At 48.7% G+C, this 16,675-nt stretch overlaps 1 protein-coding gene across 6 annotated transcripts in view; it reads right to left on the bottom strand.

Moving 5' to 3' along the window:
• Positions 9,632-16,675, bottom strand: part of SNRK (SNF related kinase) — a 55,259-nt gene continuing 48,215 nt past the window's right edge. For all 6 annotated transcript variants that reach the window (XM_021071714.1, XM_003132143.4, XM_013981529.2 and 3 more), the window contains one exon: positions 9,632-13,496. In XM_021071714.1, the coding sequence (XP_020927373.1) occupies positions 12,272-13,496 (1,225 nt within the window). In that variant the 3' untranslated portion in view covers positions 9,632-12,271. The remainder of the gene's footprint in view (positions 13,497-16,675) is intronic.

Below are 16,675 nucleotides of genomic sequence, written 5' to 3'. Positions count from 1 at the left end.
CTTCCAGTGTGTGGACTGAGCCGGGCCCTCTGCTCTGAACATGACCTGGGCCGGGTTGTTGGGTTTGTTTGTTTTACTTTTTAGGCCCGCACCGGTGGCACGTGGAAGTTCCCAGGCTAGGGGTCGAATCAGAGCTACAGCTGCCAGCCTCCACCACAGCCACAGCAACCTGGGGTCCAAGCCATGTCTGCAAACTACACGGCAATGCTGGATCCTTAACCCACTGAGTAAGGCCAGGGATTGAATCCATCCTCATAGTTCGTAGTTGGGTTCGTTAACCACTGAGCCACAAAGGGAACTCCAGGGCCGGGTTGTTAAAGGGGAGCAGAGGGCCAGGCTTGGCTCAAGGCTGGGCTACTTCCAAAGCTTCCACCGAATCCCAGGTGGTTCTTGGGAGGTTCTGCTTTGACTGGAGGGACCCCTGGGGCTGCTTTCAGCCATACCTGGTGCCTGGCTGGGCCCACACCTGTGGAAGGGGGCCTGTCCCTGTGCAGTGTTACACCTCTGTCACAGGCTCATGGCCCCTGGTCCACCAGGCAGATGGCCCTGGTCCAGCCATAAACCAACCCACTTGGGGAGAGCCTGGCTTCCTTTCCTGCCAGCTGTTCCAACTGCCTCAAGAAACAGCCAGCTCCACCCCACAAGGGCCCAGGGCCTTCACAGCCAGGGCACCACAGGCCCATGGTCCCTTTGCATACAAAACTACAGGTGCCATGACCCATCTGGTGAAGGCAGGGAAGGGTGGCGGGCCCTAAGGTACTTGTAGCTTCTAGACCTGTCTCTGCCACTCTGGAGCCTGGCTCTTTGATTCCCTCCTTCACCTCAAGACAGGGGTAGTCGGCAGGCCCGCCCCCAGCACACGTGTTTCTAGAAAATAGACTCCCGTCTGCCATGCGAGGTTGTTCTGTGGGTCCTGCCAGACCACCACTGTGTCTGCCAACGTGGACATCTGTGGTCAGTCTTGCTCTACCTGCCTTGGTCTAAGGCACTCCATGCACAAGTACTCCAGGGTTGTTCGATGCCTGACAGATGCTTTCTAGAGCACGCTCGTGTCTTAAAACTCCAGGGAATGGCAGCCACCACTCTAGTTCTGAGTCCCCAAGAGCTTCCTCACAATCCCAGCCTGGGGACCTGTATTTTCTGGGAAAAGCGAAAGTTCAGGTGGGTCCTTGGACCCAGCTCCATCTCCCCAAGACTGGGCTTTGGGGACCAGTCACAAGTACAGTGGGGTGTGAGGTGCAGGGTTCTGGATGTGAACCCCCCTCAGCTCCTCTCCCCACCTGCTCTGAGTCCACAGCCTCTCCAGCTGGCCCTCCCCGCTCAACCACAGCGCCGACCCTGGGTTCCCCACACTTGTGACTGTCTTTCCCAGAGCACTCCCTCTGCCCCTCCTCAGTCTGATCCAGCAGAACCTCATCACTTAACCTAGACTAAGCCAGTCACTCACGGGGGAGACTGCACCTCTGGGGTCGGCTTGGATGCATAGCACCCTCCTCCACTGGGGCAGACGCCTGGGCCACAGGGAGGAAGAGGATGGACCTGGGAACCCGTCAGGGCGTGTCAGGAGGGAGGTTGGCAGGACGGAGTTGCTGCATAGGGCCTGCTAGGCCCCCACAGCTTCTCTTTGTGTCCCAGTGCTGAGTCAGTAGTGTGGCTCTTGGCAGGGGCCCAGGAGCAGGGATGGAAGGAACCAGGTGTCCTTCACTGCTGCACATTTTGTCACCCTAACTGAACTGGGAGACGTGCAGGACAATGCAGTCCCATGCATGGCCTCATGTGTGAAGAGGGTGCTCCCTCGGCCCGTGTGGTCCCTCTCTCCTGGCTCCACTCCCCACAGCAGCCAGTTCCCTGCACCTTCCCCTCTGACACTTGGCCCTTGTCCTCTTGTTCTGGCCTCACCTCAGCCTCATATAGCCCCCGTGGTGACCCACAGGACTTCCCTGAGTTGTTCCCCCAGTTTTCCTGGACACCCTGAGGGCTCCAGCTGGGTGAAAGTGCTTCTCTCATCCTTCCTAGCCTGCTTTCCCAAACCACAGAACGGACAAGAGCTGAAGGCACCCACCTGCATGGAATAGATAAGGACCCCAGAGGCAGGAGCCTGGGCCCAGGTAAGAAAAGGTGCATCAAGAAACAGCACCAGGGAGTTCCCACTGTGGCTCAGCATGTTAAGAACCTGCTTTAGTGTCCACGAGGATATGGGTATGATCCCTGGCCTCACTCAATGGGTTAAGGATCCAGCGTTACCATAAGCTGTGGTCACAGATGCAGTGGATAGGTGTTGGATTCGGTGTTGCTGTGGCATAGGCTGGCAGCTGCAGCTCCAACCCTAGCTTGGGAACTTCTATTTGCTACTACAGGTCCAGCCCTGAAAAGAAAAATAAATAAACAGTGCCAGGAGGAGCCTGAGGCAGCAGCATCTCCAGACCAGCACCCGGCAGGAAGAAGCTGGACAGGAATCCTGAGTCTCCTGTGTGCACACCCGCCTCGGTCTTCAAGGGCATGTCAGGCCTGGCCCTTACTGTGGTGAACCCAGGTCTTTGCACCTAAGCCCCGTCACCAGATGGCTGTCAAGGGGGACAGTGGGAGCTGCTGCATCAGTAGGTCCAGGAGAGAGGCTCGGTCACCAGAGGAGAGCCAGAGACAAGGAGGTGACACTACCGATTCCCACACAATCCTTGCCCTGCCATCCCTGCTGGGAGGGTCCCAATCAGAGGAGGCATGTGCAGCCACACAGGTGGCCCTTGCTGTGCTGGACACTCAGGGACAGGGCTGCTTCTCTAACTGCACACATGAGGCTGCTGGGCAGGGCCAGGCCACAGCCCCACGCCTTGCCTGCCAAGCGGACGGCCCCAGTCCAGGCCTCTTCCTCTGACTGCCACCTCCCCACCCCTGCCCCAATTCCCCTTCCTCTGTCACCAAGTCCACAGATCACCAGTGGGTCCTGGCCTGATTGACTTCTCAGCCTCTCACCTCTCATGCCACCAGCCTTACATTTAGTCCTGTGCCACTGCCATTCCTTGGGCCCCTGGGGCAGGGGCTGGGCCAATACATTCCACATGGCAACCCCTTGGTCTCAATGCTCAGGCCTGGGCCTAGGCGGGAGCAGATGACAGGCAATAAGCCCTTCTCTCCCTCGTGGTGGCCACGCTCACTCCCTGCCAGCAGCTCCAAAGCTCAGACTTACTGGCTTTGGGGAGGGACCTAGAAGCACACGGTTAAGGATACCCAGCCCTACAGAGAAGCTGGAGGCTGGGAGCCCACTGCTCTCCCCTGGGCCTCAGTTTCCTCATATTGTCCCTCTTTTATAGATGAGAAAACTGAGGCACCAGGAGCTTATACTTCTTCCCCAAGTCCTCACAGCAGCATGGCCCACATCTGCCAAGACGGTGCTTGCAGCCCTACCAGGCCCCAGCCCCAGCTCTCTCCTGAGCTCCTGCCCTCCTTCCAGCAGGATACTGACAGCAAGAAGGAAGAAGAGTCAGTTTCACCCATGTCCTGCAAGAACAGCCCCCCAAACCAGTTCAACAGCAGGTAATGGGCCTGGTGAGCTTCTCACTGCTCAGCTAGGTCTGAAGACTTCCCTCCATGCCCCACAACCCACCCTAGAGTAGCCTAAAGAGAGGGGACCTGACAGAGGCAGAAGCCACCAACACTTGCCAGGGCCTGGAGCAGAGACATGGCCCTCTGCAGGGCAGCTGTGTCCTCAGGACTCCTTCAGCCTGGGAGCACCCTTCATCACCACCACGAGGGGCCACAGCCTCTCCAGGAGGGAAGGTGCTTCCCTTGGTCCTGTTGAGAGCCCATTTGTAGGCATCTGGGAAGGGTATGGGATGCCGCTCTTCCCAACTTTCTCAGAGTCAGAGTTAGGGGGTCTTGTGAGCTAGCTGGGTGGGCAGTGAGGCCGGCATCAGCAACAGGGCCTCAGAGCCCTCGGGGTGTGGCTGCAGAACCCCCGCTCCAGGAGAGAATCCTCTGCACCTTGTCAATGCAGAGGCCTGGGTGCCACCACCAGGCCTGAGGATTGGGTTGTTGGCAGTCTGGCCCAGGACTCTATATCTTTGAGATGCCTCCAATGAGCACTGTCTCACCCCAGAGTTTGAGAACCTCGGGGTGGGGGGTGGGGTGTAGAGGCCTTGCTTTCTCTCCAAAAGGAGCTGATGCTAATGGCCCTGCAGAGCCAGCCTCCTCCCCTGCTGCTTTGTTACCACGGTGCCCACAGGGGCCTCTGTGGTCTGGCAGAGATTTGGAGCAATAAGGATGCCCCATGCACTGGACAAGCACCCCTTGGCCTGAGCGGGACTTGGGGCAGAGGAGCAACAGGGTGCAGGACCGAAGAGACTTTCCAGTTCCCTCAACGCCTAGCACTGGAGAAGTGGCATCTCCCCCAACCCTGTGGAAGCCCCTGGGATACCTGGGCAGTTCAGAGGAAGAGTCACCTCCACCCAGGAGGGAGGGGACTCTGAGCTTCCTGCTGATTGACTTGTGAGCCTCACATTGTCAACTGAAGTCAAAGAAGCATGGTGGCATTCTCCCTTGAGCTTGTGGCACAGATCATGCGGACAACATGTGGCCTTCTCTCTGGACCTTTCACATTGATGGTGAACTTCCTTGGGGACGGGAAAAACACAGCACAAAGTATCAGGATCACACGGCTCCTTCTACTACCCATTGTCATCTGTTCATACTCGAGGCCACCATGGCCCATGCAGGAGGGTGCAGAAAGGGCAGGGCCGACCATGTCCAGGTCTGCTGACCCTCATGGGGGAAGCAAAACACACACACATAACCAGCCCGAGGTGTGAAGAGCTTACAGCCAATCATCTACTCGGTACCAGGAAAATCGTCACAGCGCTGAACAGTGAACCAGAGGGCAACTCAGGAGTGCAGACACAGATACACACTGCCCTTTACACAGCTGCTGGTTTGGAAAACAGAAACCAAATGTGTCTTCACCCTACGGGAGATCAAAGAGCGACAGTAATCTCTGCCCCTCCAATCCCCAAAACTGGCACCATGGGGCTTGTCCTTTGCAGATGGAGTCAACTAAATAAATGGGGAGACCAAGCACAGTAGCAACAACTGCCTTCCAGGACCTGTCCAACCGTCTGCCATCCAGGGCACCCTGCCTGTCTGCAGTGCCCTGGTTGAACAGCCCCTGGCGTTTGGGCCACAATTGAAAGATGGATACAGGTTGGAATTTGCATTAATAATCTGAACCAACCCAATGATGTGCTAACTCCCACCTAAACTGTGTGTCCTCTGGTCCAGGTTTTTGCTGTGCTTCCTACACAAACACACTGAAGCTTCCTAACTGACTACAGGCATCCCAGGGACCAAGAGACACTTTTCCTTGGTACCAATTTGCTCCCAGATGGCAGGTCCCAGGGAGAATCCCTCCAACCCAGAGAAGCTTCAGCACATGGGAATGCCTTGGGGCATGTTGTCAGAACAAGTCTCAAGCCCTGACTCCAAACGTCTTCTCATCATGAGGTACAGTGAACTGCCCCACCTGGTCTCATCTACATGTCTGCATCCCTCAGGTCCGTAGGTGTCAAAGAATTTGGAATTGTTCAGGTATTAGAAAGGTAACAAGAGGCAAAGACATTTGTTTTGTTAGAGCTTCAGTATGGAAATGGACTCCATAGCCCAGTGCTTTAATATTGATTTGCCCAGCTCTCCGGAAGGCTGGAAGCTCAAAGGTCATCCACTGTCTCACTTCTCCCCATCCAGGAGGACAACCTAAGAAGTGGACTCTGAGGTCAGACCAGTGCTTTGCCCACGTGAAGGCCTTGTACCTTTCTGAGCCCCGTGACCCCACAGGGAAGTGGGCCATGTGCCTGCCTGCCTATCCCTTTCTGTGGGGCGCTGGCTATCAAAGTAACGCCCACACTCACTGTTACCACTCCCACCTCTCTTCTCAGCCGGGCCTCTGTAAGACCTGCATCCAACCCCCCACTCCCCTCAACCTCAGAGCAGTCTCTGCTGCTCACGGATGATCCAGACCACAGCCTCAGTGAGAAGTTCTTGAGCTTACCTGCTGCTCTCCCACTCTGTAGCCTCCACTCTGCTTCTTCAATGCTTTCGCTCACTACACTTGAGATAGCTCCAGGCTTCTGTCTCTGGCCCTGGCTGCTCTGCTCTCACCAAAGCGTCCCATGCTCAGGGCTGAGATCACTTCCTCCGTACCTGCAGAATACAGATCTACAAGGGGGCCCCTCGGCCAGGTGCATAAGATGTGGGGTGCAGGGCAAAATGAAAATGCAGGCCTTCTTTTCAAAAGTTATCCGGAATTTCAAGACAACAAACTAAACAGAGCATTAAGCTAAGAGATGGCCCTTCTGAGCAGGGCCCCTGAATGACAGTGGGATAGTGAATCTGTCTCCTTTCCGCACTCACACTGGTGTTCCCCCTGGCAACTCTTTCAGGCAGTGCCTCCCAGCTCTCCAATTCTTTCAGTCTTCCAATCCAGAAATCCTGGAGTCCCCATGAAGGGACAAAGAAGTCAAAAACAATGGATTCTTCTCACTCAGCAAAGTCCACGCCTGTCTCCCGAGGCTCACACAGGAGCTGATGACCTGAATCCTGCTCAGCTTCTCAATTCTCCATCCCCTGTCCTCTCCTGCCCACCCATCTTGGACCTCTCCTGAATCTCATGTCCTGGGACAAGTCACCATCTCTGATCATCATCTGGTGCTAATTAAACCCCCTGTTTTCTCCCCAAGGGCATTATAAACTCACAAGGACCAAGATTCTGTTTTTTCTCTTCCTAACCTCCCACCCTCTCACATCTTGCTGGGGGTGAGAGGTTTGGAAGTCAGGGTCCTCAAAAATACAAATGACTCCCTAGCAGATTCCATTTCCCCTTCTCATCTATCCCTCGCCAGATCTAGAGGCCTGAGGAACCCAGTCCCTGTTGGACTTCAGAGCAAAGCCTGAAGCCTGGCATATCCTACCGTACAAGGATCAAGTGAGCTCCAGAAATCTGCGGGGGTTTTTTTGTTTGTTTTTTTTTTTTTTTTTTTGCTTTTTAGGGCTATACCCTTGACATATAGAGGTTCCCAGGCTAGGTGTCTAATTGAGCTACAGCCGCCAGCCTACACCACAGCCACAGCAACACCAGATCTGAGCCGCATCTGCAACCTACACCACAGCTCATGGCAACGCTTGGATGCTTAACCCACTGAGCAGGTCCAGGGATTGAACCCACAACCTCATGCTTCCTAGTCGGATTCGATTCTGCTGTGCCACTACAGGAACTCCCGGATTATTATTTTTAGGGTAGATTATGTATGTATAAAGTCACAATCTACCTTAAAAACATATCTATATATGTCACTACAGCAGGCACTAAAAAAATTAAGAGGCACACAGCCAATAAAAAGTATTTAGTTAAATCAAAGAAGGTAGTAAGAGGGAAAAAGAAACAAAGAACAGATGAAACAAGTACAAAACAATTAGAAGGTAGATTTAAACTCAGCTATGTTGATAATTACACTAAATGTAATTAAGTGCAAATACTCCAAATAAAAGGCAGAGATTTGCAGAATGGATAAAAAAACAAGACCCAACCAAATGCTGTCTACAAAAAGAACTAAAAAACCAAAACCCCAAACCTCAACTTTAAATATAAAGATACAGATTGGTCAAAAATAAAATATACTCCCACAAGTCAAAAATAAGTTAGAATGGCTGTATCAATACCACACAAAGTCGACTTCAGGACAAAGAACAATTTACCAGGGGTAAAGAGGACCATTTCATAATGATAAAAAGGGTCACTTCATCAAGAAGACTTAACAATCAAATCTGATAACAGAGCTTCAAATTTTATAAATTGAAAGTGACAGAACTAAAAGAAGAAACAGGCAAATCCACAACCAGTTGGATATCAACACTCCCTCAGTAATGTATATATGAGACAGAAAATCAGTAAGAATATATGACTTGAATATTTATCAACCAACTTGAGTTAATGGCCTGGTATAGAACACACAGAACATTTTACCAACCACAGCACTTCTCAAGCACTCAGAGAAACATTCCCAAGATAGGCCATTAGCTAGGCCATATTTTATATCCATAAGTTTAAGAAGATTTAAACTACACAAAACATGATTTCTGACAAAACAAAATTAAACTAGACATTAGTAACAGAATCTTATATGGAAAATCCTCAAATATTTGGAAAGTAAACACCTTTCCAAACATGACATGATCTAGCTTTTAGCAGGGTCACTCACAATGCTCAAAGGAGATTAGAGACAGGGGCAAAACTGGTGAAACCCTTTAAGAGCCTTACAGTTGACCAGATGAGTGATGATGGTGTCATGGGCCAGAGTGTTAGCAGTGGAGGCAACGAAGTGTCAGTTTTTGAATGGTGAAAAGATTTGCTGGATTAGACGTTGAGATTAAGAGTCAAGGTTGACACCAAGATTTTTGACTTATGCAAAACACATGAAGGTTTAGAGTTGTCGTTTATGAGATAGGGAACATTAGGAGGGCAAGGATTTGAGGGGGATCAGGACATTGGGACTTGTAAAAATTGAGGTGCTTATTAGGCACATCCAAATAAGGAAATCAAATATAGGTAGTTGGAATCTGGTCTTCCTGGGAGAGACGTGGGCTAAATATATTTTGAGCTTCTACTGGCACATGAATGTTAGGACTGAATGGGACTATCAAGAGATTTCATGTAGATAAAGAACCCAGAATTGAACCATGGGTTATTCCAAGTTTAGCAGGTATGAGAATGTAGAGCTAGTGGACTGAAGAGCAGCAAGGTAGAAGTGGGGTCCTTAACAATATAAGTAATCAACATGGGACTAGAACTGACCACTGGATTAGTGTTTGCCCAGCTGAGGCTGGGGTAGGATTTGAGGGGAAAGGAAGAATGTGTTAACAGGTATGAGGTTTCTTTTTGGGTTTATGATAATGGCTGCATACTTCTGTGAATATACCAAAACCCATTGAATTGTACAATTTAAATCGGTGAATTATGTGGTATGTGGATTAACCCTCAATGCTCTGAAAACTGACCACTGGATTTAGCACATGAAGATCACTGCTGACCTTGAGCAAAGCAGTTTTGGTGAAATGACAGCAGCAGAGCCTGAATGGAAGGATTCAGAGGATGCAGAGGAGAAGAACAGGAAAATGTGGCAACAGCTAGAGAGAACAACAAAAACAATGAAAGGAGTAAAATCACATGTGCTTTGTTTGCTGTTAGAAATGATCTAGTAGAGAAGCAAAGATTGGTGGTACAAGGGGCAGAAGAGAATGACCAGGTGAAGGAACTGAACCACACTAACAAGAGGAAGAGCAGGGCATGCTGATACCTAGGAAGGCAGGAAGGTAGAAGGGTGAGCATGGGGCAGGTCTAACTGCTTTGGTTTATTTATTAGGGAGCATGGGGACCGGCTGAGTGCAGAAAGCAGATGAACTGGGGAAATAAATTTTAATTAATGGGCAGTCCTGGGACCCACCTGAGACTTGTGATCACGAGTTTAAAGTGAGAACAGTCACAACTGCATTTTTTCCATCACATCTGGCAGTGCAGGGGCACACAGCATGCAGAACGTCAGTCTAACTAGGCCAGCTGCATTCACAAGAAGAAACAGAACATGGGACACAGTTTATATTGCTGAACACCAATATGCCACTTTATTATTCGGATTTCTTTTCCCATTTGTCACATACCTGTCAATGTTTACACAATGAGGAAAATCAGCCAGCAGTGGAAGTAACCAACCAAATCAGCTGATAATTCTGTACCCTCTTAACAGACATCAATTCTTACTTGGAAGGGATATCTCTAATTTGATTCAGTCTCATGACTATTCTTAAAATCGGTGTCAAGATTGTCACAATTTTAAATACAGACAGAATTGCCAGAAGTACATAATTTTATATATATATGTATATATATATACATATACACACATACAGAAAAATACAAGACTAATTGTTTCTCCACAATATTTAATTTACACACTACTGCAACTCTATGCAACTTCTGAGGACAGGTTAAGGGGGTACAAGAAACTGTTTAGAGCAAGTAAGTCGTTTGGTCCAATATTATCTTAATGTAATGGTTATTTGCTCCCTCCCTTTTACATGACGACATACTATGACATACGACACATGCACAATCATTCACTTACGAACAAATGAGTAAGACGCCACTCAGACTAACATCTCGTAAACCCAGAGGGTCAACAACCACACACAACTAATAAGGCTATGATACAGCTATGCAGCATAAATGGTCAACACTGCTGATCCTAAAAGTGAGCACCATATATACATCTGAATATAAAAAATCATTGAAAACCAAACACATACGGGTTAGTTAAAAGGTGCCATTCCAAGGCTATACATAATCACAGGAAAAAGTATTTACATTACTTGGAAAACAGCTGCAACAAAGAGTTTATTGCCAATGCCCTTTATAAACTTCTCTCCTACGTTTAATACAGATGTTACGCTCACTATCTATGTGAACCACACATCTTATTTCTGGCCCTTTATAAGATATTCCCTGCTCACGAATTTCAAGCAAACATGTTCTATGGCTTCACCCACACTTCTATTCTCATAGCTTTCAATTATAAATATCACAATGAACTAGAGCTGTAGCTTAAAACATATCTAGCCTAGGTCTAGAAAGTAAAGTGTTTTGAGTATCATCTTTGCTTAGTTAAGTATACTGTGAAATTCAGATTTCTGAGTAAAATACATGAATTCTAAAGTAGCAGAGTCAGTGTGTATTTGGAGAAAACATGACCAATGGAATGCTGTCCTTTGGTGCTCTGCCCACTCTATGGACCAGGCGACTGTCACTGCAGAGACATGAGGGGAGGCTGATGAGTGTGGGAAGGCCCTGGGGCCCAGCCACATCCTATCACCAATGTCACTAAGCATTGCTTTTAAGACCCCAAGGCACGGCATGAAAAAGTAGCATCTGGCCCGTTCCAAAATGATACTGGGTCCTACAAGATAAAAGCCACAAAGGATGATTATCTGGTCAAAAGTAGTCTTTGTACAAGAATAGTTTAAAGCAAGAGTTCTTTGATTATTGTTTTGGCAGGACGGCAAAGTGAAAAATACTTTCAGCAAAACAAAACAAAAAAATCAAAGAAAAAAAAAACAAAGCAGGCTTTGTGCATTTCTGATTGCTCTATGTGTGAATTTCATCCTTTTATGTGTATTTTTTAATCAGCCAATTTTCATAGGTAACTGAGCTAAAGGACATAAAAGAATGGAAATGACAAAGGAGCCAACCTAATTATCAAACAGAATTATCAAATTTTTATCAAATGCCAATAATTTTTTTTTTTTTTTAATTTATGGGGTTTTGACTTTGCCAACATCTGCATGCACCTCTGCTTTCCATGTTAGGCCCGATAGTTTCTTCTATCTACAAGAGGTTGTAAAGGAACCCTGGGGTGTGCCCTCTGGGAAGGAATTTACACGGAACATCATCTTGTTCTGTTAGACAGACACGCACTCTATAAGTAGAGTTAAGACATCATCAGTTCACTTCATCACATTACAAAATGAGATTGTCTGCTTGTGATTTACCACTACGGGGGAAGCTGCCCTATAAATCTAAGCACTTTATCTCACCTATTACAAATAAGAAAATCTTTTTCAATTAAATTTTAAGAGCCCAGACTTTTTTTTTTTTCACACTATAGCTTAAGACAAACAGGTGTGGGTATGTTGAAATCAGGGTTTCAAGGTTGTCAGTGCAGACGCTCACTGTACTCTGCTGTGCACAGGCCTCAGAAAGACTGCCTGTGCACACACTCGTGGGCTCCAGGCCTGTCGGCATCACAATGTTATTGCTTTGGTTCTGTTTCAGACACCAGAGTGTGCCTCAGAACACTGAATATCCATATCACAGAAGGTCGGGGCAGGAATTTAGGTTTTTCCGCAAGGAAACAAAAGCATTTCTTTCTCTCTAGGTTAAGTGCAGAACATCAAATTTCTAAGTGCTCCATTTATATTAGGTTCCAAATATACATTTAATTTAATCCTGATCATCCACATTAAAATTATAAATGTAAAAAGTACACAAGAGACTTTTCAGCTGGAAAAGAAGTGTCTAGCAGCATGCACAAAGACCATGCATTGTCACATCGTCAGGCGAACAAATGAAAAAGTAATAAATAATTGTCCGCTTTAAAATAGTAAAAACCAAAAAGGGACCAGTGAAGTGAGCCGGTCTTCATGGCTCTGAGCAGGAAGCGCACAGCGGCAACAGCCGGGATCAGATGACATGGCAGCAGCTGGCCTGGCTGGAGGCGCACAGCAGCCCCTCCTTGGGGTTGCGCTGGATGTTCACAGAGATGGTCTTTTCACATAGAGGTAGCTGGAGCACGTTATTTTTCAGGTTCTTGCTCTTTATCCGGTCCAAATCCGCCGCGGTGTCCGCCACGTGGTCAGAGAAGAACTTCATGCCACCCATGGCCGGGACGGGCGCTGCGCTTCCAGCGGAGCTTATGCACATCTTCCACGTGGACTTCTCCTGGACCTTCACGCTGGAGAAGGAGAGGCCGTTCTGCGGGTCGAGAATGTACTTGGCGCTCCCGTGCAGTTGGGAGCCGAGGCAGAGGCCCATGAGTTTCAGGCTCTCCACCAGCTCCCCGGCGCTGCGCGCCGCCAGCTGCGTGGAGGTGGAGGTGCCGGGCCCAGCGCAGCGGCGCGTGCTGCCCGATGTGCCACCAGGGGCGCCGCCCGAGCCCCCCGCGGGGCTGCCCCCGCCGGTGCTGTTCTCGCTGGGGCTGGCCTTGTCCGCGCCTCCGCCACCGTGGCTCGGCTTGCTCTGGCCCCCGCCGTCGCCTTCGCTGCCAGGGGGGCCCTCGCTGCTATCCCGGCGGTGCCAGGAGTAGGTGAAGCCGCTATCTTTATCCAGCCGCCGGCGGCTCTCAGAGTCGTCGTCACTGGTCTCCGAGCTGCTGCAGCTCGAGCCCCGGCCCTGACTTTTCCGCCGGTGGTAGCGCTTGTGAACCGTCCCTGGGGAAGCGATGTTCATCTTTAGGCGGCTCAGCTTGGGAGGCAGATTCTCATCCATGTCAAACTCGTCGTCGGACTCCCCCTCCTCGAAGATCTGGTTGAGGACCGGGGCGCTCTTCCTGGACGTCAGGCGGTTGGTCACAGACGGCTTCCGGCGGAGAACCACTTGTGTTGAGAGGGACATGGGTTTCCTGTCCTCCTCGTCTTCCTCTTCATCTTCTTCCACTCGGAACAGGCACTTGCGCCCAGTGGCCGTGGGTTTCAGGCTTGTGGGTGGCACCGTGGAGAGAGCGGGTCCTGCCAACTCAGGGAGGTCTTCTTTCTTAGCTGAGTCACACAGGCCTTTACTCCTGTGGCCATTGAGGACATTGTCCGCAGCCCGAGCAGGAGACTGAGGGACAGTCGCATGGGACAAAGGAGTGGCTGTGAGGTCATCCTCAAGGTCCTGAGGCACATCAATTTTGGTCGGCCATGACTGCCTGTGTAACAGATTGAAAAAAAAATAGGCAAGCTATGTGATAACATGTACACTTTACCCAAGTAACATTATATAAAACTTACTAGGACAACATCCACAGAGTTTAAAAAAAAAGAAAGAAAGATAGATAGACAAAAAGAAACAGCAGCCTTGCAAACCCATTCAACATCCTGTAAACATCACAAGGACTTTAGAAGGGCAAATGTGGTTTTGAAACATGGTTCAGTTTGTGGCTTGTTGGCCAAATGAAAGCTTCATTGCGGCTGTCTGAAAAGGGGGCAAACATCATTTCCATATAAAGTTTCATACTACAAGAAAAACCTTTTTAAAAAGTACAAGGGAGTTATCGCCAAAACATTTTGTTTTGAGCCTTATATCACAACCGCTGAAGGTATATTATTGCTTCTAAATTCACTTGAAATTTCCAGTTCTCCAGATTTTACAGGATGTTATTAAAGTTGGTGTTAACAAAAATAAATGGAAATAGTTTAATGAATTTAAATATGAGACTACTAGAGAGAAAAGTCAGTGAATAGTGGCATATATAAATCTCTTCTTCACCAATTAAAAAATGCACCCTCTAAGCTAAATATAAATACATATATTTTAAAATGTCCACACAGGAGTACTAGATAGCAAAATCCATTATTATTTAAATTTTGATTTTATCCCCCAATCTGGAGTCACTTAAGTAGTAACACTGCTTGGTAGCCAAAGGAAAAGACTTTTGAAAGTGAAGTCTCCAGCCTGTTGTGAAAAAACACCTTGAATTCTCAACTAGCCCCTCCCTAGGGGAATAGTAGACACCAAAGATATGGAAAACCACCACTGCTACGCTGACACCTCCACTTCACACCAACTAGGTTACCTTAGAAATCTGTCAATTAAATCTATTGCTTTAAAAAAACCTGTAGGAATTTACAACAACAGCTTTCCCCACTTGGAGCCTCCTCCTCTCTCTCAAGGATGGAATGAGTCAGTTTGCTGGTGACTGCTTGGTAGTTTATAAAAGCTGAGTGTTCAATGTTTTTGAGGTCAAGCAGTGTCTCTGGACAAGTCGTCTGTCCTCACAATACAACTATGCCAATTCTGGGTAAGACTGGAGGTCCTGGGAAATGGTACACAACATTCCTTGCAGGCTGTTCCTCAAAAAGCAGTCACTCAAAATGTCACCCTGGCCAATGTTGGGGAAGTCCGGTGGTGGGAGGCAGGTGCTGAGAGTCCATCTGACCTGCCACTTGAGAGGGGCAGGGCACAAGGTGTTGGAGGCGCCTCTCTCTCCCCCCACCCCCAACCTAACAGAAGCCCAAACCATCCTCAGAACCCACCCCCAGAAACAAAACTGGCAATCTCTATAGTTGTACCAGTAACTTAATCACTACTTCTGAACCAATGGCTCTTATTTATATGAGTAAATCAAATTATTAAACAGCTCACATTTATTGAGAATATATCTGGGCCCAACGCTGTGCTAGACTAAACAAGCAATCTTTACAGCCACATCACTGTAAGAAAATCATGGCTTATCTTAACGAAAGACAACAGACTGCTAACAAGAATTATAAATGAGTCATATTGACAGCATGGTACACACTGACTGACAGCTTACTAGAACCAGCTCTGTGGTCCAAGCCTGACAGGCTTTAATTCATTTAATCCTACCACAATTCTATTGTCCCTCAAGAGTCAAAGAAACCAAAACACAGAGAGTGTATGCAACCTGCCCAAGGCCACACAGGCTTGAAGACAGTGACATCTAGGCTGAGTTCTGTAGTTACTAAACCCCTAGGGCAGTGGTTTCACTCTTCAACCCAGGAAGCCCTCTGAATGACTGCCTGTTGAATGGAGAGGGCCTCTGCAGTCAGGCCTCAGTGCTTTTCCTCACTTCCTAGTTTTTCTCTGGAAGGATGAGGGCATTGGCCCCTCCCCTGTGGAGGTCAACTCCCAGAGGACTTTACAAGGTTCTTCTAACAGATGGAGCACAGCACACACGTTTCCATCCCACGCTGGCGGGACTCAAAGAATGTATCTGCTCTGAGGCTGGCTCTCCCTGGCTTACCTACTCCCTGCCCCAGAACTATGCTGATTAAACACGTCTCCTGACTAAGTCCAGGTTTCTGCATCCCAGGTCACTCTGACCCCAAGACACGCCCAGCAATGGAACCGAGTTAAGTCTAGGGTTTCGACAATAAAGAGAAGGTGAGTAAGCAGACATCTACCACCTGCCAGTGGGCCCTGGGTCCCAGGAGGAGGACAAGCTCTGAGAGCATCTCCATTCCATAATCCCCAGGTAGGTAAAAGGAAACTGCATGTGGAGGTTCCCAGGCTAGGGGTCCAATCGGAGCTGTACCCACCGGCCTACGCCAGAGCCACAGCAACATGGGATCTGAGCCGCATCTGCGACCTACACCACAGCTCACGGCAATGCCGGATTGTCAACCCACTGAGCAAGGGCAGGGACCGAACCCGCAACCTCATGGTTCCTAGTCGGATTCGTTAACCACTGCGCCACGAAGGGAACTCCCTGATATTTCTTTATAGCTACTGTTAGCTTTATAATTTCTATAATAAAGTAAAGCCAATTTGACTCATTTACATATCTGATCAACTTCAGATTGAGTTCTCATTTGTTCCACTGAACAGAAAATAGTTCAACTGCAAATATTCCCTTCTCCCAAGACTAGGGTGGCTACAGGCTGAGTGGCAGTGACTCTGCTTTGGGGTTGCTCTTTTGCTCTATAGGGCTCAGGTCTGGACTAAGTCTCATTGTCACTCTTCTGGTTTGTCCCATGTGCAAGAGTCCCCTCCACCCCCTGGGGCCCAGTCCTCCTCCAAACTGACAACAGAGTGCCTAGTTTTCATAATGCAAGAATACCTCTAGGATATAAGTTACTAAATTCATCTTCCAGTTAGAACAGACTTCTAAATAGTCTTTGATCATCCAGGAATTTTTTTTTTTTTTTTTTTTTTTTTTGCCTTTTCTAGGGCCACTCCCACAGCATATGTAGGTTCCAGGCTAGGGATCCAATTGGAGCTGTAGCCACAGGCCTACACCAGAGCCACAGCAACTCGGGATCCGAGCCGTGTCTGTGACCTACATCACAGCTCACGGCAACGCCAGATCCTTAAAGGAATGTTTTCTTATCTCTATTGCTCCATACTAAGCAACAACCTACTCAT

The sequence above is a fragment of the Sus scrofa genome, chromosome 13, assembly GCF_000003025.6.
Source record: "Sus scrofa isolate TJ Tabasco breed Duroc chromosome 13, Sscrofa11.1, whole genome shotgun sequence".
NCBI classification, from domain to species: Eukaryota; Metazoa; Chordata; class Mammalia; order Artiodactyla; family Suidae; genus Sus; species Sus scrofa.
This window is presented reverse-complemented; position numbering and strand designations above follow the sequence as displayed.